Raw genomic sequence first — 23762 nt, forward strand, 5'->3', positions numbered from 1 at the left:
ACACGGTTCTAAGGATTAAGCACTTCAATAACTCTTGTGCACAGGTTTCTTTTTTAAACAAGAGTGATTTAAAGCACCCGACCAATAATATAATCCAAGTGTTGTTCTCTTGCAGCTCTTTGCCCTGGGAAAGCGTTGTTGGACTTGAAATCCATGCACAGATTAATTCAGTCTCCAAACTCTTTTCAAGCTCTCAAGTTAAGTTTGCAGCACCTCCAAATTCAACAGTATCGTTTTTTGATGCGTCGTTGCCAGGAACGCTACCGGTATGTACTTGAGTGAATTGTATGTATTATTAATTATTGCTTATATTTCTTGTTTCCTGGTTGTATTTATGTACATTTGTGATGAAACATTCTCTGTGTGAGTTAGAAAGGAACTTGTGAACCCCTTCCTGACATTTATCGTAAGTATTTGTAATGGAAAGCTAGTGCTTCCCGCAATTTGTCATATACTTACGACAAATTGATGGCACGGGCTCGGAAACTGAGTCCGTGCCATCAGTCGCGGGTGTCAACTCTATGTTACAGCTGAGCCCCTGCTGTAAGGGCAGGGACCGAAGTTCGCTCCGATAACCACCATTAACCCCTTAAATGTGTTAGTAGCAAATCAGCATCCCAGCGACGAGATCACTGGGGTACCGATTGCTGCAATGGCAACCGAAGGCCTAACACTGGCCTCTAGGTCTGCTGAGTACAGAAGTCTCCTAGGCCCCGCCTGGAGGCGGGGACTAAAAGGCTTCCGGTACCGACGGGAAGATGGCGCGTGCTCAGAAACAGCCTGCGTCATCAGTGGCGGGTGTCAGCTGTATGTCATAGCTGACACCCTGCTGTAATGTCAGTGACCGAAGCTAACTCTGATCCCTGCCATTACCCCTTAGATGCTTCGATCAAAAAGCAATCTCTGCATCTTAGTGGTTTGTAGTTAAATCAGCAACCGATGCGATGGGATCGCAGGGGTGCTGAAGGCTGCTATGGCAATAGGAGGCCTAACAATGGCCTCCTGGTCTGCCAATTACGGAAGCTGATTAGGCCCCGCCCGGAGTCGGAGCCTGATAGGCTTGCTGTCAGTGAAAGACTGACAGTTCTCATACATTGCACTACATAGGTAGTGCAATGTATTAGAACAGAAATCAGACAGTTGGTCCTTCAAGTCCCCTAGTGGGACTAAAAAATACGTGAAAACAAAATGAAAAAAAAGTTGTAAAAAATAAAATAAAAGTTTCAAGTAATAAAATAAAACACAATCGCCCTTTTTCGCTTATCAGGTCCTTTATTATTGAAAAAAATGAATAAAATCATACATATTTGGTATTGCCGTGTCCGTAACGGCCTGAACTATAAAAATATTATGTTATTTATCCCCCGCAGTGAACACTGTAAAAAAAACTAAACAACAATGCCAGAATTGCTGTTTTTTGGTCATCTTGCCTTCCAAAAATTAGACTAAAAACTGATCAAAAATTCACATGTATCCAAAAATTGTATCTATAAAAACTATAGCCCATGTCGCAAAAAACAAGCCTTCATACTTCGTCGACAAAAGAATTAAAACGTTATGGTTCTCACAACATGGCGACAGAAAAAATGCATTCTTTTTCCAAAAGTCATTTTATTGTCCAAAAAGTTGTAAAACACAAAAAAGTGCTATAAATTAGGTATCGCCGGAATCGTACTGACCCGCAGAGTAAAGTTAACATGTAATTTATAACGCATGGTGAACGCTGTATAAAAAACCTTAAAACTATCCCAGAATTGCTGTTTTATTGGTCACCTTGCCTCCCAAAAAATAGGATAAAAAGTGATCAAAAAGTCGCGTGTGCCCCAAAATGGTACCAATAAAAAACAGCCCTCATACCACTACATCTATGAAAAAATAAAATTAGTTAATTAGTTAAGGCTCCAATAATTCAGGATAGAAAAATATGCAGTTGTGCAGACACGAGGGAACATTTCTTCTGTTTCAAGAGGCGATTTATCAAGGCCCTAAAATTAAGGAACCAGGAAGGGTAGGACCAAAAAATATCTGCTGGTAGCAGGGGTGCCCGTGTTATACATAGACAATTCTTTCTCAGCAAAATTCCCCAATCTGCAAAGGTGTAGAGTGTGTACCAAAAAGGGGATAAGAAAGAACACTATTTATCTGTTGGACCCTGTGCATAATGGATTGCTTCACAGCATAACACACATCTATGGATTATTTTATTGTTTATCCCATTATTATACCACCTTATAATGCCCTAATTTATGTCCCCACATTATAAAATGAAATACCAGCGATACTCGAAACAAAACTACTACCAAGCTTAATCCACGCTGCAAAAGCCAAATGGCGCTACCACTGTTCTGAGCTCTATACTGTGCCCAAACAGCAGTTTACTTCCACAAATATGGCATCGCCAAACCAGGAAGAACCCTTTTAACAATTTTTGGGGTGTGTTTCTCATGTGGCACAAACTGGGCAAAACATGTTTGCCACTGTAATGTCATGTCATATGATGCGATCGCAGGGTGCCGATGATCGTCATGGCAGCCTGGGGCCTAATGAATGCCCCCAGGTTTGCGATCTTTATACTCCTTTAAAGCCCTGGCATACATTAGTATTGCAGTATATCATGCAAGCGATCCAATGATCGCTGGTTCAAGCCCCCTAGGATAACTAATTAAAAAAGTAAAAAACAGTTAAGTTTTTTTTAACGTTCCAAAAAAAAAATATATATATATATAAGAACCACCCTTTTCCCATTTTTAAAAGAAACTGGTATTGCTGTGTCCGTAAAAGTTATAATATAGCGTTATATAACCCGCTCGGTGAACGCCGTAGAGAAAAACATAGAACGCAGTAACGGCACCAGGACTTCAAGATAGATGAAAGCAGGGTGGATTTATTCACCTCAATACAGCGACGTTTCGGTTCAACAGGAACCTTTCTCAAGCCAGGAAGTGTCAGGATTCTGAATATACATCACGTCCTGGCTGGAGGTAATGTATATTCATTGTCAGGACACTGCAGTAATGTTAGTGTTTGTGGCTGCACATAGCGATATAGCTATTTCGCTAGTGCTGTGTTAATGAATGGAGAGAAGTGTATGACGCTGATTGGTCAGCGTCATACACTCCTCTGTACGACGCCCACTTGGTCTAAAGTAAAAACACGCCCACTTGGGCATTAAGAAACTAATTAGCATAAAGCTAAAAATCGCTCATAAAGTGGTAAAAATAGATTGTTTTTCTAAATAAAAAGTACTGCTGTCACCTACATTATAGTGCCAATCTCCTTATGTAGGAGATAGGGCACTTATAATGTGGTGACAGAGCCTCTTTAAAGGGTTAATCTGTGACATTTCTCTGTCAATCGTCTTCCATTCATTTCAGCTGCTATAGTAAAAAATCACGCGTTCAGGTTTTGTTGCATAAAATAATTTTTTTGCCAAACAGGAGTGGACAAAAAATGATAGGAGACGTATCTGTCTTTCCTTTATACTTTCGCCTAAATTTTGGTTCCAGTGTTCGGTTAAAAAAAACCTGATTCCAGTATTAAAGGGTTTTCCCAATAATCAATATGCAGGATAGGTGGTAAATATCTGATCAGATGGGGTCCGATTGCTGGTACCCCCACCATTCCTGAGAATTGGCTTACCTTGCCGTCCCTCTGTGCCCCATATAAATGGAGAGGTACTGCGCATACTCAGCCACTGCTCCTTTTATTTCTATGGGGCTGTCCAGCGCTATCTCCAGCAGCCATTTAGAAATAGAGTGGAGGCTGAGCATGCGCAGTACTGCTCCATTAAATATGGGGAGCACAGGGTGAGCTTGGTAAGCTCGTTCTCGGGATCATTGTGGGTCCCAGTGGTCGGACCCCCATTGATCAGATATTTATCACCTATGCACTGGATAGGTGATAAATATTGACTATGGACTAACCCCTTTGCGTTAAGCTGCTAATGAGATCTTATCTGCAGAGCCCGCGTATTCATGAGCCTCTGTTAGCTCAACCCACTTTCTGCTGTCTCTGCCCACACTCCAATGATTGATCGATGTCTCCGTATGCAAAGTAATACGGAGACATCTGTCAATCAGCGAGGGCAGCATAATGTCAATGACAGGTTCCCTTTACACTATCGCTTTTTGTTTTAAACAGCAAAGAGAATCAACAAGAAGTAATATTTGTATTTTCATAAACCATGTCCCTGAAGGCGGCTTAAAAAAAAAAAGACAATAATAAAACAATGCTCTATACACATGCATGAGTTTCTCAAGTGAATCGCATTACATATTATAAAGCCAAAATGACAACATTAATTCAACTTTCCTGTTATACAGGGACAAATACACAAAATACACTGCAATAATCATGGACTCGAGAGTAATGAATAAGACATCATTCCACTCACAAATGGTTAGTGACGTCAACAGCAATATCTTTCACGAATAATGGAAGGAAAAGTAAAGTTAACAGATAGTTTCCTCAGGCATCTGAACCGTTAGACAGAGCGGGGGAGTCCCCTCATCCCTGCTGGCTGCCATTTGGTTTTCATGGCAGCCTGGGTTCCTAATGAGGGCCCCAGGTATGCCACCTAAAAAAAAAAAGATATGGATCTCAGAATATATAGACACAAAACAAATAGTTTTTTTGTTTTTTAACAAATTGCTTTTAGTTTGTAATAAAGTAGTAAAACATTTGAAAAACAATATAAATTTAGTATCGCCATAATCACATTGTCCTGCATGTCATTTTTACCGCACGGTGAACGCCGTAAAAACAAAACTCAGAAAACAATGGAATTGCTGTTTTTTTGTATTCCTTTCTATTTTCACACAGTAGAAATGGTGTGTCTCTGTTATATGTCAGTGGATACAATCTAGGGATGTCACGATACCAGAATTTGGACTTCGATACCGATACTTCGTTTAGTATTGCGATTTCGATACCAAAACGATATTTTGCCAACAGTAATAAAAAAAAAAAAGTTCTTCCATTTTCTGATGTGAGTCGCGTGGTGTGATGCTGAATTTAACCTCCATTTGCCTCACATTAATAGTAATTAACCCCATTATGTTTCTCAGTCATAATGGGTTAATGTGTGAGGTACATGATGGGGTTAATTACTATTAATTTGGGGCACATGGAGGTTAAATTCATCACACCTTGTGCCTTACATTAATAAGTGAAAGAAGTTTTTTTTGTAATTTTTTTTTTACAGCGTACACATCATAAATGATGCCAAAAAATTGTTGTGCAGGTTATTACGGCCGCGCCAATACGGAATATGTGTATGTTTTATGTATTGAGACTTATTTTAATGTTTATTGTAAAAAAAAAGGCGTATGTGTATTTTTTAGAATTTGATATTGCTTTATGTTTTTACTTTATTTTTAAACTTTAATGTACTGGCATATATCAGATATATGTCAGTACATTAGCCGGTGTATGTATAATACACAGGCAGTTGTTAGGACATATCTACGTATGCCCTAACAACAGGAAATATGGTAAGACAGCCCTAGGGATCTTCAATGGACCCTGGGCTGTCTGGCCATATATGGTATGGCCATCGATCGCGTCACAGGAATTCCCTGTGACGCGATCCAGGGGCATCCCCCCCCTTCTCACTTCCCCCTGAATGCTGCAGTCAGCTTTGATCGCAGCATTCAGGAGAATAGTGGCGGAGATGAGGTTTATCTGATCTGTGCCGTTATAGAGCGGGGCTGCGGCTGTGTAATACAGCCATTGCCCCGCTCCTGACATTAGGTGCGCGCGCGGTCAGCATGATGTAATGCGGCCGGCGCTGCACTAATGAGCGGCGGTGTAGGCACTGAGGACAGAACATGGGGGTATTTTGCAGTGCGGCCACCATGTTCTGTCTTCAGTGCCGTCGCTCATTAGTGCAGCGTTGGCCGCATTGCATCATCCTGACGGCGCGCACTTGCCAGGACTCAGGAGCGGGGAAATGGCTGTATTACACAGCCGCAGCCCCGCTCTCATACATTCATGTATTCCTATACTTAGCTGTGCGGCCGCACAGCTTAGTATCGAAATACATGAAACAACGGTATCGAACCGTTTGGGGATGCACAGTATCGAAACAGTATTGAAGTTTCGATGCATCGTGCATCACTAATAAAATCTCTATATAATCTCTAATGTGCCAGGAAGCCAGCATTTATAAAGGTAGTAATGTGTATCCAATATTATATATGTGGAGCTCCACAAAATTGGTATGGCAGGCGATTAAGCCACTACTTGTGAAGTATGCCTCATGTAGACATCTCAGATTCTATTTGTGTGGTCTTAAAACCTGAAAATAAAGTTCTGGGCTGGGAAGACATGGGACAGAGACTATATGTTGTTAGTGCTGAATTACAACACTAAAGTCTATATGAGCAATTAGTACACTAAAGTTTATATAGGCAACTAGTACAGAACTAGAGGCTATGTGGGGTGCTTCTATGTGACTAAAGTCTATATGGGATTCTAGTGTTATACGAGAGTATACTGTATGTGAGCTGCTAGTACAGCAGTAGAGTCTATGTGGCCTGCTAGTACAGTAGTAGAGTCTATGTGGCCCGCTAGTACAGTAGTAGAGTCTATGTGGTCCGCTAGTACAGTAGTAGAGTCTATGTGGCCCGCTAGTACAGTAGTAGAGTCTATGTGGTCCGCTAGTACAGTAGTAGGGTCTATGTGGCCCGCTAGTACAGTAGTGGAGTCTATATGGTCCGCTAGTACAGTAGTAGAGTTTATGTGGCTTCAAGTACAGTAGTAGAGTATATGTGGACTGCTAGTACAGTAGGGTCTATGTGGACTGCTAGTACAGTAGTAGAGTCTATGTTGACTGCTAGTACAGTAGTAGTCTATGTGGACTGCTAGTACAGTAGTAGAGTTTATGTGGCTTCAAGTACAGTAGTACAGTCTATGTGGACTGCTAGTACAGTAGTAGAGTTTATGTGGCTTCAAGTACAGTAGTACAGTCTATGTGGACTGCTAGTATAGTAGTAGAGTCTATATGGACTGCTAGTACAGTAGTAGAGTATGTGGACTGCTAGTACAGTAGTAGAGTCTATGTGGACTTCTAGTACAGCAGTAGAGTCTATGTGGTCTGCTAGTACAGTAGTAGAGTCTAAGTGGCTCGCTAGTACAGTAGTAGAGACTATGTGATCTGCTAGTACAGTAGTAGAGTTTATGTGAGCTGCTAGTACAGTAGCAGAGTCTAGGTGGACTGCTAGTAGAGTAGTAGAGTTTATTTGGCTTCAAGTACAGTAGTAGAGTCTATGTGGCCTGCTAGTACACTAGTAGAGTCTATGTGGCCGGCTAGTACAGTAGTACAGTGTATGTGGCCCGCTAGTACAGTAGTAGAGTCTATGTGGCCCGCTAGTACAGTAGTAGGGTCTATGTGGCCCGCTAGTACAGTAGTGGAGTCTATATGGTCCGCTAGTACAGTAGTAGAGTTTATGTGGCTTCAAGTACAGTAGTAGAGTATATGTGGACTGCTAGTTCAGTAGGGTCTATGTGGACTGCTAGTACAGTAGTAGAGTCTATGTGGACTGCTAGTACAGTAGTAGAGTTTATGTGGCTTCAAGTACAGTAGTACAGTCTATGTGGACTGCTAGTACAGTAGTAGAGTTTATGTGGCTTCAAGTACAGTAGTACAGTCTATGTGGACTGCTAGTATAGTAGTAGAGTCTATATGGACTGCTAGTACAGTAGTAGAGTATGTGGACTGCTAGTACAGTAGTAGAGTCTATGTGGACTTCTAGTACAGTAGTAGAGTCTATGTGGTCTGCTAGTACAGTAGTAGAGTCTAAGTGGCTCGCTAGTACAGTAGTAGAGACTATGTGATCTGCTAGTACAGTAGTAGAGTTTATGTGAGCTGCTAGTACAGTAGCAGAGTCTAGGTGGACTGCTAGTAGAGTAGTAGAGTTTATTTGGCTTCAAGTACAGTAGTAGAGTCTATGTGGCCTGCTAGTACACTAGTAGAGTCTATGTGGCCGGCTAGTACAGTAGTACAGTGTATGTGGCCTGCTAGTACAGTAGTAGAGTCTATGTGGTCCGCTAGTACAGTAGTAGAGTCTATGTGGCCCGCTAGTACAGTAGTAGAGTCTATGTGGTCCGCTAGTACAGTAGTAGGGTCTATGTGGCCCGCTTGTACAGTAGTGGAGTCTATATGGTCCGCTAGTACAGTAGTAGAGTTTATGTGGCTTCAAGTACAGTAGTAGAGTATATGTGGACTGCTAGTACAGTAGGGTCTATGTGGACTGCTAGTACAGTAGTAGAGTCTATGTGGACTGCTAGTACAGTAGTAGTCTATGTGGACTGCTAGTACAGTAGTAGAGTTTATGTGGCTTCAAGTACAGTAGTACAGTCTATGTGGACTGCTAGTACAGTAGTAGAGTTTATGTGGCTTCAAGTACAGTGGTACAGTCTATGTGGACTGCTAGTATAGTAGTAGAGTCTATATGGACTGCTAGTACAGTAGTAGAGTATGTGGACTGCTAGTACAGTAGTAGTCTATGTGGACTGCTAGTACAGTAGTAGAGTTTATGTGGCTTCAAGTACAGTAGTACAGTCTATGTGGACTGCTAGTACAGTAGTAGAGTTTATGTGGCTTCAAGTACAGTGGTACAGTCTATGTGGACTGCTAGTATAGTAGTAGAGTCTATATGGACTGCTAGTACAGTAGTAGAGTATGTGGACTGCTAGTACAGTAGTAGAGTCTATGTGGTCTGCTAGTACAGTAGTAGAGTCTAAGTGGCTCGCTAGTACAGTAGTAGAGACTATGTGATCTGCTAGTACAGTAGTAGAGTTTATGTGAGCTGCTAGTACAGTAGCAGAGTCTAGGTGGACTGCTAGTAGAGTAGTAGAGTTTATTTGGCTTCAAGTACAGTAGTAGAGTCTATGTGGCCTGCTAGTACACTAGTAGAGTCTATGTGGCCGGCTAGTACAGTAGTACAGTGTATGTGAGCTGCTAGTACAGTAGTAGAGTCTATGTGGCCGGCTAGTACAGTAGTAGAGTCTATGTGGCCGGCTAGTACAGTAGTAGAGTCTATGTGGTCCGCTAGTAGAGTAGTAGGGTCTATGTGGTCCGCTAGTACAGTAGTAGAGTCTATGTGGTCCGCTAGTACAGTAGTAGAGTTTATGTGGACTGCTAGTACAGTAGTAGAGTCTATGTGGACTGCTAGTACAGTAGGGTCTATGTAGACTGCTTGTGCAGTAGTAGAGTCTATGTGGACTGCTAGTACTGTAGTAGTCTATGTGGTCCGCTAGTACAGTAGTAGAGTTTATGTGGCTTCAAGTACAGTAGTACAGTCTATGTGGACTGCTAGTACAGTAGTAGAGTCTATGTGGACTGCTAGTACAGTAGTAGAGTCTATGTGGACTGCTAGTACAGTAGTAGAGTCTATGTGGACTTCTAGTACAGTAGTAGAGTCTATGTGGTCTGCTAGTACAGTAGTAGAGTCTATGTGGACTGCTAGTACAGTAGTAGAGTATGTGGCTCGCTAGTACAGTAGTAGAGTCTATGTGGCTCGCTAGTACAGTAGTAGAGTCTATGTGGCTCGCTAGTACAGTAGTAGAGACAATGTGAGCTGCTAGTACAGTAGTAGAGTTTATGTGAGCTGCTAGTACAGTAGTAGAGTCTATGTGGCCGGCTAGTACAGTAGTACAGTGTATGTGAGGTGCTAGTACAGTAGTAGGGTCTATGTGGCCCGCTAGTACATTAGTAGAGTCTATGTGGTCCGCTAGTACAGTAGTAGAGTCTATGTGGTCCGCTAGTACAGTAGTAGAGTTTATGTGGCTTCAAGTACAGTAGTACAGTCTATGTGGACTGCTAGTACAGTAGTAGAGTCTATGTGGACTGCTAGTACAGTAGTAGAGTCTATGTGGACTGCTAGTACAGTAGTAGTCTATGTGGACTGCTAGCACAGTAGTAGTCTATGTGGACTGCTAGTACAGTAGTAGAGTTTATGTGGCTTCAAGTACAGTAGTACAGTCTATGTGGACTGCTAGTACAGTAGTAGAGTCTATGTGGACTGCTAGTACAGTAGTAGTCTATGTGGACTGCTAGTACAGTAGTAGAGTCTATGTGGACTGCTAGTACAGTAGTAGAGTCTATGTGGTCTGCTAGTACAGTAGTAGGGTCTATATGGTCTGCTAGTACAGTAGTAGAGTCTATGTGGACTGCTAGTACAGTAGTAGAGTCTATGTGGCTCGCTAGTACAGTAGTAGAGTCTATGTGGCTCGCTAGTACAGTAGTAGAGACTATGTGAGCTGCTAGTACAGTAGTAGAGTCTATGTGGACTGCTAGTACACTAGTAGAGTCTATGTGGCCGGCTAGTACAGTAGTACAGTGTATGTGAGCTGCTAGTACAGTAGTAGAGTCTATGTGGCCGGCTAGTACAGTAGTAGAGTCTATGTGGCCGGCTAGTACAGTAGTAGTGTCTATGTGGACGGCTAGTACAGTAGTAGAGTGTATGTGGCCTGCTAGTACAGTAGTAGAGTGTATGTGGCCCGCTATGTGGGCTGCTAGTACAGTAGTAGAGTCTATGTGTTCTGCTTGCACAGTAGGAAAGTCTATGTGGCCCGCTAGTGCAGTAGTGGACTTCTAGTACAGTAGTAGAGTGTATGTGGCTCGCTAGTACAGTAGTAGAGTCTATGTGGTCCGCTAGTACAGTAGTAGAGTCTATGTGGTCCTCTAGTACAGTAGGAGAGTGTATGTGGTCCGCTAGTACAGTAGTAGAGTGTATGTGGCTCGCTAGTACAGTAGTAGACTCTATGTGGACTGCTAGTACAGTAGTAGAGTATGTGGACTGCTAGTATAGTAATAGTCTATGTGAGCTGCTAGTACAGTAGTAGAGTCTATGTGGCTCGCTAGTACAGTAGTAGAGTCTATGTGGCTCGCTAGTACAGTAGTAGAGACAATGTGAGCTGCTAGTACAGTAGTAGAGTCTATGTGGTCCACTAGTACAGTAGTAGAATCTATGTGGTCTTCTAGTACAGTAGTAGAATCTATGTGGTCTTCTAGTACAGTAGTAGAGTCTATGTGGTCCGCTAGTACAGTAGTAGAATCTATGTGGTCTTCTAGTACAGTAGTAGAGTCTATGTGGACTGCTAGTACAGTAGTAGTCTATGTGGACTGCTAGTACAGTAGTAGAGTTTATGTGGCTTCAAGTACAGTAGTACAGTCTATGTGGACTGCTAGTACAGTAGTAGAGTTTATGTGGCTTCAAGTACAGTAGTACAGTCTATGTGGACTGCTAGTATAGTAGTAGAGTCTATATAGACTGCTAGTACAGTAGTAGAGTCTATGTGGACTTCTAGTACAGTAGTAGAGTCTATGTGGTCTACTAGTACAGTAGTAGAGTCTAAGTGGCTCGCTAGTACAGTATTAGAGACTATGTGATCTGCTAGTACAGTAGTAGAGTTTATGTGAGCTGCTAGTACAGTAGCAGAGTCTAGGTGGACTGCTAGTAGAGTAGTAGAGTTTATTTGGCTTCAAGTACAGTAGTAGAGTCTATGTGGCCTGCTAGTACACTAGTAGAGTCTATGTGGCCGGCTAGTACAGTAGTACAGTGTATGTGAGCTGCTAGTACAGTAGTAGAGTTTATGTGGCCGGCTAGTACAGTAGTAGAGTCTATGTGGCCGGCTAGTACAGTAGTAGAGTCTATGTGGTCCGCTAGTAGAGTAGTAGGGTCTATGTGGTCCGCTAGTACAGTAGTAGAGTCTATGTGGTCCGCTAGTACAGTAGTAGAGTCTATGTGGACTGCTAGTACAGTAGTAGAGTCTATGTGGACTGCTAGTACAGTAGAGTATGTAGACTGCTTGTACAGTAGTAGAGTCTATGTGGACTGCTAGTACTGTAGTAGTCTATGTGGACTGCTAGTACAGTAGTAGAGTTTATGTGGCTTCAAGTACAGTAGTACAGTCTATGTGGACTGCTACTACAGTAGTAGAGTCTATGTGGACTGCTAGTACAGTAGTAGAGTCTATGTGGACTGCTAGTACAGTAGTAGAGTCTATGTGGCTCGCTAGTACAGTAGTAGAGTCTATGTGGCTCGCTAGTACAGTAGTAGAGACAATGTGAGCTGCTAGTACAGTAGTAGAGTTTATGTGAGCTGCTAGTACAGTAGTAGAGTCTATGTGGCCGGCTAGTACAGTAGTACAGTGTATGTGAGGTGCTAGTACAGTAGTAGGGTCTATGTGGCCCGCTAGTACATTAGTAGAGTCTATGTGGTCCGCTAGTACAGTAGTAGAGTCTATGTGGTCCGCTAGTACAGTAGTAGAGTTTATGTGGCTTCAAGTACAGTAGTACAGTCTATGTGGACTGCTAGTACAGTAGTAGAGTCTATGTGGACTGCTAGTACAGTAGTAGAGTCTATGTGGACTGCTAGTACAGTAGTAGTCTATGTGGACTGCTAGCACAGTAGTAGTCTATGTGGACTGCTAGTACAGTAGTAGAGTTTATGTGGCTTCAAGTACAGTAGTACAGTCTATGTGGACTGCTAGTACAGTAGTAGAGTCTATGTGGACTGCTAGTACAGTAGTAGAGTCTATGTGGTCTGCTAGTACAGTAGTAGGGTCTATGTGGTCTGCTAGTACAGTAGTAGAGTCTATGTGGACTGCTAGTACAGTAGTAGAGTCTATGTGGCTCGCTAGTACAGTAGTAGAGTCTATGTGGCTCGCTAGTACAGTAGTAGAGACTATGTGAGCTGCTAGTACAGTAGTAGAGTTTATGTGAGCTGCTAGTACAGTAGCAGAGTCTATGTGGACTGCTAGTAGAGTAGTAGAGTTTATGTGGCTTCAAGTACAGTAGTAGAGTCTATGTGGCTCGCTAGTACAGTAATAGAGACTATGTGAGCTGCTAGTACAGTAGTAGAGTTTATGTGAGCTGCTAGTACAGTAGTAGAGTCTATGTGGACTGCTAGTACACTAGTAGAGTCTATGTGGCCGGCTAGTACAGTAGTACAGTGTATGTGAGCTGCTAGTACAGTAGTAGAGTCTATGTGGCTGGCTAGTACAGTAGTAGAGTCTATGTGGCTGGCTAGTACTGTAGTAGTGTCTATGTGGACGGCTAGTACAGTAGTAGTGTCTATGTGGCCTGCTAGTACAGTAGTAGAGTCTATGTGGTCCGCTAGTACAGTAGTAGAGTGTATGTGGCTCGCTAGTACAGTAGTAGACTCTATGTGGACTGCTAGTACAGTAGTAGAGTATGTGGACTGCTAGTATAGTAATAGTCTATGTGAGCTGCTAGTACAGTAGTAGAGTCTATGTGGCTCGCTAGTACAGTAGTAGAGTCTATGTGTTCTGCTTGCACAGTAGGAAAGTCTATGTGGCCCGCTAGTTCAGTAGTGGACTTCTAGTACAGTAGTAGAGTGTATGTGGCTCGCTAGTACAGTAGTAGAGTCTATGTGGTCCGCTAGTACAGTAGTAGAGTCTATGTGGTCCGCTAGTACAGTAGTAGAGTCTATGTGGTCTTCTAGTACAGTAGGAGAGTCTATGTGGTCCACTAGTACAGTAGTAGAGTCTATGTGGTCCGCTAGTACAGTAGTAGAGTGTATGTGGCTCGCTAGTACAGTAGTAGACTCTATGTGGACTGCTAGTACAGTAGTAGAGTATGTGGACTGCTAGTATAGTAATAGTCTATGTGAGCTGCTAGTACAGTAGTAGAGTCTATGTGGCTCGCTAGTACAGTAGTAGAGTCTATGTGGCTCGCTAGTACAGTAGTAGAGACAATGTGAGCTGCTAGTACAGTAGTAGAGTCTATGTGGTCCACTAGTACAGTAGTAGAATCTATGTGGTCTTCTAGTACAGTAGTAGAATCTATGTGGTCTTCTAGTACAGTAGTAGAGTCTATGTGGTCCGCTAGTACAGTAGTAGAATCTATGTGGCCGGCTAGTACAGTAGTAGAGTCTATGTGGACTGCTAGTACAGTAGTAGTCTATGTGGACTGCTAGTACAGTAGTAGAGTTTATGTGGCTTCAAGTACAGTAGTACAGTCTATGTGGACTGCTAGTACAGTAGTAGAGTTTATGTGGCTTCAAGTACAGTAGTACAGTCTATGTGGACTGCTAGTATAGTAGTAGAGTCTATATGGACTGCTAGTACAGTAGTAGAGTCTATGTGGACTTCTAGTACAGTAGTAGAGTCTATGTGGTCTACTAGTACAGTAGTAGAGTCTAAGTGGCTCGCTAGTACAGTAGTAGAGACTATGTGATCTGCTAGTACAGTAGTAGAGTTTATGTGAGCTGCTAGTACAGTAGCAGAGTCTAGGTGGACTGCTAGTAGAGTAGTAGAGTTTATTTGGCTTCAAGTACAGTAGTAGAGTCTATGTGGCCTGCTAGTACACTAGTAGAGTCTATGTGGCCGGCTAGTACAGTAGTACAGTGTATGTGAGCTGCTAGTACAGTAGTAGAGTCTATGTGGCCGGCTAGTACAGTAGTAGAGTCTATGTGGTCCGCTAGTAGAGTAGTAGGGTCTATGTGGTCCGCTAGTACAGTAGTAGAGTCTATGTGGTCCGCTAGTACAGTAGTAGAGTCTATGTGGACTGCTAGTACAGTAGTAGAGTCTATGTGGACTGCTAGTACAGTAGAGTATGTAGACTGCTTGTACAGTAGTAGAGTCTATGTGGACTGCTAGTACTGTAGTAGTCTATGTGGACTGCTAGTACAGTAGTAGAGTTTATGTGGCTTCAAGTACAGTAGTACAGTCTATGTGGACTGCTACTACAGTAGTAGAGTCTATGTGGACTGCTAGTACAGTAGTAGAGTCTATGTGGACTGCTAGTACAGTAGTAGAGTCTATGTGGCTCGCTAGTACAGTAGTAGAGTCTATGTGGCTCGCTAGTACAGTAGTAGAGACAATGTGAGCTGCTAGTACAGTAGTAGAGTTTATGTGAGCTGCTAGTACAGTAGTAGAGTCTATGTGGCCGGCTAGTACAGTAGTACAGTGTATGTGAGGTGCTAGTACAGTAGTAGGGTCTATGTGGCCCGCTAGTACATTAGTAGAGTCTATGTGGTCCGCTAGTACAGTAGTAGAGTCTATGTGGTCCGCTAGTACAGTAGTAGAGTTTATGTGGCTTCAAGTACAGTAGTACAGTCTATGTGGACTGCTAGTACAGTAGTAGAGTCTATGTGGACTGCTAGTACAGTAGTAGTCTATGTGGACTGCTAGCACAGTAGTAGTCTATGTGGACTGCTAGTACAGTAGTAGAGTTTATGTGGCTTCAAGTACAGTAGTACAGTCTATGTGGACTGCTAGTACAGTAGTAGAGTCTATGTGGACTGCTAGTACAGTAGTAGAGTCTATGTGGTCTGCTAGTACAGTAGAGTATGTAGACTGCTTGTACAGTAGTAGAGTCTATGTGGACTGCTAGTACTGTAGTAGAGTCTATGTGGACTGCTAGTACAGTAGAGTATGTAGACTGCTTGTACAGTAGTAGAGTCTATGTGGACTGCTAGTACTGTAGTAGTCTATGTGGACTGCTAGTACAGTAGTAGAGTTTATGTGGCTTCAAGTACAGTAGTACAGTCTATGTGGACTGCTACTACAGTAGTAGAGTCTATGTGGACTGCTAGTACAGTAGTAGAGTCTATGTGGCTCGCTAGTACAGTAGTAGAGTCTATGTGGCTCGCTAGTACAGTAGTAGAGACAATGTGAGCTGCTAGTACAGTAGTAGAGTTTATGTGAGCTGCTAGTACAGTAGTACAGTCTATGTGGCCGGCTAGTACAGTAGTACAGTGTATGTGAGGTGCTAGTACAGTAGTAGGGTCTATGTGGCCCGCTAGTACATTAGTAGAGTCTATGTGGTCCGCTAGTACAGTAGTAGAGTCTATGTGGTCCGCTAGTACAGTAGTAGAGTTTATGTGGCTTCAAGTACAGTAGTACAGTCTATGTGGACTGCTAGTACAGTAGTAGAGTCTATGTGGACTGCTAGTACAGTAGTAGAGTCTATGTGGACTGCTAGTACAGTAGTAGTCTATGTGGACTGCTAGCACAGTAGTAGTCTATGTGGACTGCTAGTACAGTAGTAGAGTTTATGTGGCTTCAAGTACAGTAGTACAGTCTATGTGGACTGCTAGTACAGTAGTAGAGTCTATGTGGACTGCTAGTACAGTAGTAGAGTCTATGTGGTCTGCTAGTACAGTAGTAGGGTCTATGTGGTCTGCTAGTACAGTAGTAGAGTCTATGTGGACTGCTAGTACAGTAGTAGAGTCTATGTGGCTTGCTAGTACAGTAGTAGAGTCTATGTGGCTCGCTAGTACAGTAGTAGAGACTATGTGAGCTGCTAGTACAGTAGTAGAGTTTATGTGAGCTGCTAGTACAGTAGCAGAGTCTATGTGGACTGCTAGTAGAGTAGTAGAGTTTATGTGGCTTCAAGTACAGTAGTAGAGTCTATGTGGCTCGCTAGTACAGTAATAGAGACTATGTGAGCTGCTAGTACAGTAGTAGAGTTTATGTGAGCTGCTAGTACAGTAGTAGAGTCTATGTGGACTGCTAGTACACTAGTAGAGTCTATGTGGCCGGCTAGTACAGTAGTACAGTGTATGTGAGCTGCTAGTACAGTAGTAGAGTCTATGTGGCTGGCTAGTACAGTAGTAGAGTCTATGTGGCTGGCTAGTACTGTAGTAGTGTCTATGTGGACGGCTAGTACAGTAGTAGTGTCTATGTGGCCTGCTAGTACAGTAGTAGAGTATGTGGCCCGCTATGTGGGCTGCTAGTACAGTAGTAGAGTCTATGTGTTCTGCTTGCACAGTAGGAAAGTCTATGTGGCCCGCTAGTTCAGTAGTGGACTTCTAGTACAGTAGTAGAGTGTATGTGGCTCGCTAGTACAGTAGTAGAGTCTATGTGGTCCGCTAGTACAGTAGTAGAGTCTATGTGGTCCGCTAGTACAGTAGTAGAGTCTATGTGGTCTTCTAGTACAGTAGGAGAGTCTATGTGGTCCACTAGTACAGTAGTAGAGTCTATGTGGTCCGCTAGTACAGTAGTAGAGTTTATGTGGACTTCTAGTACAGTAGTAGAGTGTATGTGGTCCGCTAGTACAGTAGTAGAGTGTATGTGGCTCGCTAGTACAGTAGTAGACTCTATGTGGACTGCTAGTACAGTAGTAGAGTCTATGTGGACTGCTAGTACAGTAATAGTCTATGTGAACTGCTAGTACAGTAGTAGAGTCTATGTGGCTCGCTAGTACAGTAGTAGAGTCTATGTGGCCCACTAGTACAGTAGTAGAATCTATGTGGTCTTCTAGTACAGTAGTAGAGTCTATTTGGTCCGCTAGTACAGTAGTAGAATCTATGTGGTCTTCTAGTACAGTAGTAGAGTCTATGTGGTCCGCTAGTACAGTAGTAGAGTCTATGTGGCTCGCTAGTACAGTAGTAGAGTCTATGTGGTCCCCTAGTACAGTAGTAGAGTCTATGTGGCTCGCTAGTACAGTAGTAGAGTCTATGTGGTCCACTAGTACAGTAGTAGAATCTATGTGGTCTTCTAGTACAGTAGTAGAGTCTATGTGGTCCGCTAGTACAGTAGTAGAGTCTATGTGGACTTCTAGTACAGTAGTATAGTCTATGTGGTCCGCTAGTACAGTAGTAGAATCTATGTGGTCTTCTAGTACAGTAGTAGAGTCTGTTGTCCGCTAGTACAGTAGTAGAGTCTATGTGGACTTCTAGTACAGTAGTAGAGTGTATCTGGCCCGCTAGTGCAGTAGTAGAGTCTATGTGGACTTCTAGTACAGTGGAGTGTATGGAGTCTATTTAGATTAAATGTGTTGCTGGTGAATTTCTACATTCATCAGTATTGAGCTTGTATGCATGGTCATCAAATGATGGAGGACACCTGCAGTTATCCTGCTTCCTTCTATATGTTTAACAGATAAGCACTTTCTGTTATGTGTGGATAATTTTATAAGTATACTTATTAATTTGGTTCCATTATGACTCTCCACAGTCACACATATGAAGTCTACAAGCCAGTGTAACTGACGCTTTTGCTACATAATCATGTCTAAATGTGCATACCTCTTGTGACGAGTAATCTCCTATTAAGAGACATCATACAGTTCTAATTTTCTATTGTAACATTTCCTCTTGTTCTGAACGTTTTATAGCTGCCTGATTTTTGTATTATAGTTCTAGCTGTTGCCAGAAGAAAGAGATAACCACAGGCAGGTTCCTGTACTGTCATTTATTAAATTTTACTCGTTCGGATAAAATGAGTCAGATTTTCTTTGAAAGTTAAAAAAAAAAATTGCTATCTCTATTTCAAATTAGAAATCCCATTTTCTCTGCCATGTCACCTTTTGACAGAAAAATGAATAGCATTAATATTTACTTAACAGTGGTCTTTGGATTACTATAGTCTTTTCAGATATGAAGAACCGTATTATAGTTACATATAAATTGGCGGCAATTTTATTATTTTGAAAGTGAATTCACTATAATCACCTTTTAGATATACAGCAGATTCTGTTGCTGTGTTCTGAACCAGGATGATATTCATTCAAATGTTATTCTTCAATTTCTACTTTTGTACTACTAAAGCCTAATTCACACGAACGTGTCCGTTTTGCGCGCGTAAAAAAACGCAGCGTTTTTCCTGCGTTGCAGTTCCGTGTGACTTCAGTGTACAGTGCGTGTCTGCGTTTTTTACGCGTGTATGTCATCCGTATGTCACACGTATCACATCAGCAAAAATAAACTGAAGGAGGTGTTTTTCTATTTTTCATAATTTCTTTAGCAACTGTTGCGTGAATCACACACAGCACAAGGATATGCGTCCGTGTGCCGTCCGTGATTTTCACGCACCCATTGACTTCAATGGGTGCGTGATGTGCGAAAAACTCACAAGTATAGGACATGCAGTAACTTTCACGCAGCGGACACACACTGCGTGGAAAAACACTGAATGTCTGAATGGCCCCATTGACTTGCATAGGTCCGCGCGACGTGCGTTGTTTTCACGCGCGTAACACGGACGTGAAATACGCTCGTGTAAATAAGCCCTTAAAGGTATGGCATGACTTTTTTTTTTCAGTGCTGTCATTTGGGAAATTGCCAAAAGTTTTTCAAATGTTCTTCAGAATCCTATGCAATGAGATGATGGGGCATATTTTTTTATTATTTTTTTTAAAAAAACTGCTAGAGATATGAGGCATGGAGTTGAAAATGGTGCAAGTATACTGTATGTGGCAAATTTATTAAGTGGCCACCATTTTGTGCATGTTTTTCTTTTCAGTTTTCAGTTTGTGAACGTTGTTTAACCCCTTCCCGCTCCTGGACGTACTATTAGGTCATGGCAGCTGTATCGTACGCGCTCCATGACCTAATAGTACGTCTCGGGAGTAACGGCCGTTTCGGCCGTCCTCCCGACACATACAGGAGCTGTGACAGCTGCTGTCTCGTACAGCAGCTGTCACAGATCCTACAGCGGGGACCGATCGCTGTGTCCTCGCTGATTAACCCCTTAAAAGCCGCGTTCTATAGAGATCGCGGCTTTTTAGGGATTAAGCTGCCATCGCCGGCCTGCTACACGATAGCGGCCGGCGATGGTGACTATGGCAACCGGACACCAAACAATGGCGTCTGGCTATGCCATAGACGGAAGCCTAGTGGGTCCTGACAACGTCAGGACCCACTATGCTTGCTGTCAGTGAGTAGCTGACAGTTCTAATACACTGCACTACGCATGTAGTGCAGTGTATTAGAATTGCGATCAGGGCCTCCTGCCCTCAAGTCCCCTAGTGGAACAAAGTAATAAAGTTAAAAAAAAGTTAAAAAAAAAGATTTATAAAAATAAGAAAATAAAAGTTTTAAAAGTATTAAAAGTAAAAATCCCCCTTTTTACCTTATGTCATTTATTATTAATAAAAATATATAAACAAACAAATAAACTATACATAATTGGTATCGCCGTGTCCGTAACGACCTGAACTACAAAATTATTTCGTTATTTATCCCACACGGTGAACGCCGTAAAAGAAAATAATAATAAACCGTATCACAATCACAATTGTTTGGTCACTTCACCTCCCAAAAAATGGAATAAAAAGAGATCAAAAAGTCGCATGTACCTAAAAATAGTCCTGATCGCAACTACAGTTCGTTACGCAAAAAATAAGTCCTCGCACGGCTTTATTGATTGGAAAATAAAAAAGTTCTGGCGCTTAGAATAAGGTAACACAAAAAGTGAATGATTTTTTACAAAACTTATTTTATTGTGCAAACGCCATAAGACATAAAAAACTATAAACATATGGTATCGGCATAATCGTATCGCCCCGCAGAATAAAGTGAATGTGTCATTTATAGCGCACGGTGAACGCTGTAAAAAAAATAGAACAAAAAAACAATAGTAGAATTGCTGTTTTTTAGTCACCACGCCACCTAAAAATAGAATAAAAACTGATCAAAAAGCTGCATGCACCCCAAGAAAACTACAATGGATTCCTCAAGGGTTCTAGTTTCGAAATTGGGGTCACTTTTGGCGGGTTTCCAATGTTTTGGCACCACAAGACCTCTTCAAACCGCACATGGTGCCTTATAAAAAAGAGGCCTCAAAATCCACTAGGTGCTCCTTTGCTTCGGAGGCTGGTACTTCAGTCCATTACAGCACTAGGGCCACATGTGGGATATTTCTCAAAACTGCAGAATCTGGGCAATAAGTATTGAGTTGCGTTTCTCTGATAAATCCTTTTGTGTTATAAAAAAAATGGTATAAAGAGGATTTTCTGACAAAAAAAAAAATGTAAATTTCACCTCTACTTTGCTCTAAATTTCTGTGAAACACCTAAAGGGTTCATAAACTTTCTAAATGCTGTTGTGAATACTTTGAGGGGTCTAGTTTCTAAAATGGGGTGTTTGATAGGGGTTTCTAATATATGAGCCCCTCAAAGGAACTTCAGAACTGAACTGTAACCTAAAAAAATAAATAAATTAGGCAATACTTCGCTTCTTACATTATATTGATAATGAGCCGTGCCCACCCCGAGATGACCCCAGTTTTGACCGTTTGTATAAACGGAGACCCGTATTAGACCGTTTCAGTGCCTGGTTTTCCCAAGCATTCACCCCCGAGAATTGTATTTCTATTGATGAGTCCTTGGTACATTTTAAAGGGAGGGTTCAATTCCGCCACTACCTGCCGGGTAAGAGGGCAAGGTATGGCGTGAAGATGTATAAGCTGTGCGAGAGTGCATCAGGGTATACCTACAGATTTAGGATATATGAAGGAGAGGCCACCCCCAAACCAGACTGCATCCTGGACTACAATAGGTACATGGGAGGGATGGACTTGTCAGATCAAGTCCTGAAGCCCTACAGTGCCTTGCGGTGTGGTATAAGAAGCTGGCTGTGCACATCATACCGATGGCATTCTACAATACGTACGTGCTACATCGATGTGCAGGCCAGAGGGGAACTTTCCTGGAATTTCAAGAGGTGATTATCAAGAACCTAATCTTTAGGGACCAAGAAGGGGGGGCACCCAGTACTTCTGGAAGCGGGGCCACACGCATCGTACCAGGGCGGCAACACTTTCCAGGAAAAGTTCCCCAAACTGGCAAGAAGGGAAAAAGTCAAAAGAGGTGCAAAGTCTGCTATAAGAAGGCGATAAGGGATGACACAATATATCAATGTGACATGTGTCCCGAATAACCAGAGCTCTGTATGAAAGAGTGTTTTAAAATTTATCATACTTCCCTTGGTTTATAATTTACCCCAATTTTACTTACCCTGATGCACTCCGCACAGCTTATCCCCCCTCGTCCATCCCCTCTGGACCCTGCTGTGTGCCCAGGCAGCTGATAACAGCCACATGTAGGGTATTGCCATACCCGGAAGAACCCACATTACAGTTTATGGGGTGTAGGTCTCCGGTCAAAATGCTCACTACACCTCTAGATGAATGCCTTAAGGGGTGTAGTTTTTAAAACGGGGTCACTTCTTGCGGGTTTCAACTGTACTGGTACCTCAGGGGCTTCTACATACATGACTTCACACTAGAAAATCCCCAGTAGGCCAAATGGTGGTCCTTTCCTTCTGAGCCCTCCCATGGGCCCAAACGGCAGTTTATCACCACAAATGGGGTATTGCGGCACTCAGAACAAATTGCGCAACAGAATGGGGTATTTTGTTTCTTGTGAAAATAAGAAATTTTCAGCCAAAACTACATTTTATTTGAAAAAAATAATTTTGTTTTAATTCCCAGCCCAATTCAAATAAGTTCTAGAAAAAACTATGGGGTCAAAATGGTCACAACACCCATAAATGAATTCCTTGAGGGGTGTAGTTTCCAAAATGAGGTCATTTGTGGTTGGTTTCTATTGCTTTGATACCTCTGGGGCTCTGCAAATGCGACATGGCACCCGAAAACCAATCCAGCAAAATCTGGACTCCAAAGAACAAATAGCGCTCCTTTCCTTCTGAGCCCTCCCATGGGCCCAAACGGCAGTTTATCACCACAAATGGGGTATTGCCGCACTCAGGACAAATTGGGCAACAAAATGTAGTATTTTATTTCTTGTGAAAATAAGAATTTTTGAGCTAAAACGACATATTATTGGAAAAAATATATTTTCTTAAATTCCCAGCCCAATTCAAATAAGTTCTGTGAAGAAACTATGGGGTCTAAATGGTCACATTACCCATAAATGAATTCCTTGAGGGGTGTCGTTTCCAAAATGTGGTCACTTCTGGTGGGTTTCCATTGACTTGATACCTCTGGGGCTCTGCAAATGCGACACGGCACCCGAAAACCAATCCAGCAAAATCTGCACTCCAAAGAACATACAGCGCTCCTTCACTTCTGAGCCCTCCCATGGGCCCAAACGGCAGTTTATCACCACAAATGGGGTATTGCCGCACTCAGGACAAATTGGGCAGCAAAATTGAGTATTTTATTTCTTGTGAAAATAAGAATGTTTGAGCTAAAATTACATATTATTGGAAAAAATATATTTTTTTTAATTCCCAGCCCAATTCAAATAAGTTCTGTGAAGAAACTATGGGGTCTAAATGGTCACATTACCCATAAATGAATTCCTTGAGGGGTGTAGTTTCCAAAATGGGGTCACTATTGGGGGATTCCTACTGTTTTGGCACCTCAACACCTTTTCAAACCTGGCATGCTGCCTAAAATATATTCTAATAAGAAAGAGGCCTCAAAATGCACTAGGTGCTTCTTTGCTTCTAGGGCTTGTGTTTTATTCCACGAGCGCAGTAGAGCCACATGTGGGACATTTCTAAAAACTGCAGAATCTGGACAATACATATTTAGTAGTGTTTCTCTGGTAAAACCTTCTGTGTTACAGATTTTTTTTTAAATAAAATTGAAATTCAGCAAGAAAAATGAAATTTGCAAATTTCACCTCCACTTTGCTTTAATTCCTGTGAAATGCCTGAAGGGTTAAAAAACTTTCTAAATGCTGTTTTGAATACTTTGAGGGGTCTAGTTTTTAAAATGGGGTGTTTTATCAGGGTTTCTAATACATAGGCCCCTCAAAGCCACTTCAGAACTCAAGAGGTACCTTAAAAAAAAGGCTTTTGAAATTTTCTTAAAAATATGAGAAATTGCTGTTTATGTTCTAAGCCTTGTAACGTCCAAGAAAAATAAAAGAATGTTCAAAAAACGATGCCAATCTAAAGTAGACATATGGGAAATGTGAACTAGTAACTATTTTGGGTGGTATAACCGTCTGTTTTACAAGCAGATGCATTTAAATTCTGAAAAATTCTATTTTTTCAAAATTTTCGCTCAATTTTGCAATTTTTCACCAATAAACA

The 23762-nt window shown here is 42.0% G+C and overlaps 1 protein-coding gene across 3 annotated transcripts in view; it reads left to right on the forward strand.

The window, feature by feature from the left end:
- Positions 1–23762, forward strand: part of GATB (glutamyl-tRNA amidotransferase subunit B) — a 227245-nt gene that overhangs the window by 15061 nt on the left and 188422 nt on the right. For all 3 annotated transcript variants that reach the window (XR_012880567.1, XM_075849687.1, XM_075849688.1), the window contains exon 2: positions 116–266. Coding sequence is in view for 2 of the 3 variants with exons in the window: in XM_075849687.1 (XP_075705802.1) it covers positions 116–266 (151 nt within the window). In the remaining variant the exon portion in view is untranslated. The remainder of the gene's footprint in view (positions 1–115; positions 267–23762) is intronic.

Source organism: Rhinoderma darwinii, chromosome 1, assembly GCF_050947455.1.
Source record: "Rhinoderma darwinii isolate aRhiDar2 chromosome 1, aRhiDar2.hap1, whole genome shotgun sequence".
NCBI classification, from domain to species: Eukaryota; Metazoa; Chordata; class Amphibia; order Anura; family Rhinodermatidae; genus Rhinoderma; species Rhinoderma darwinii.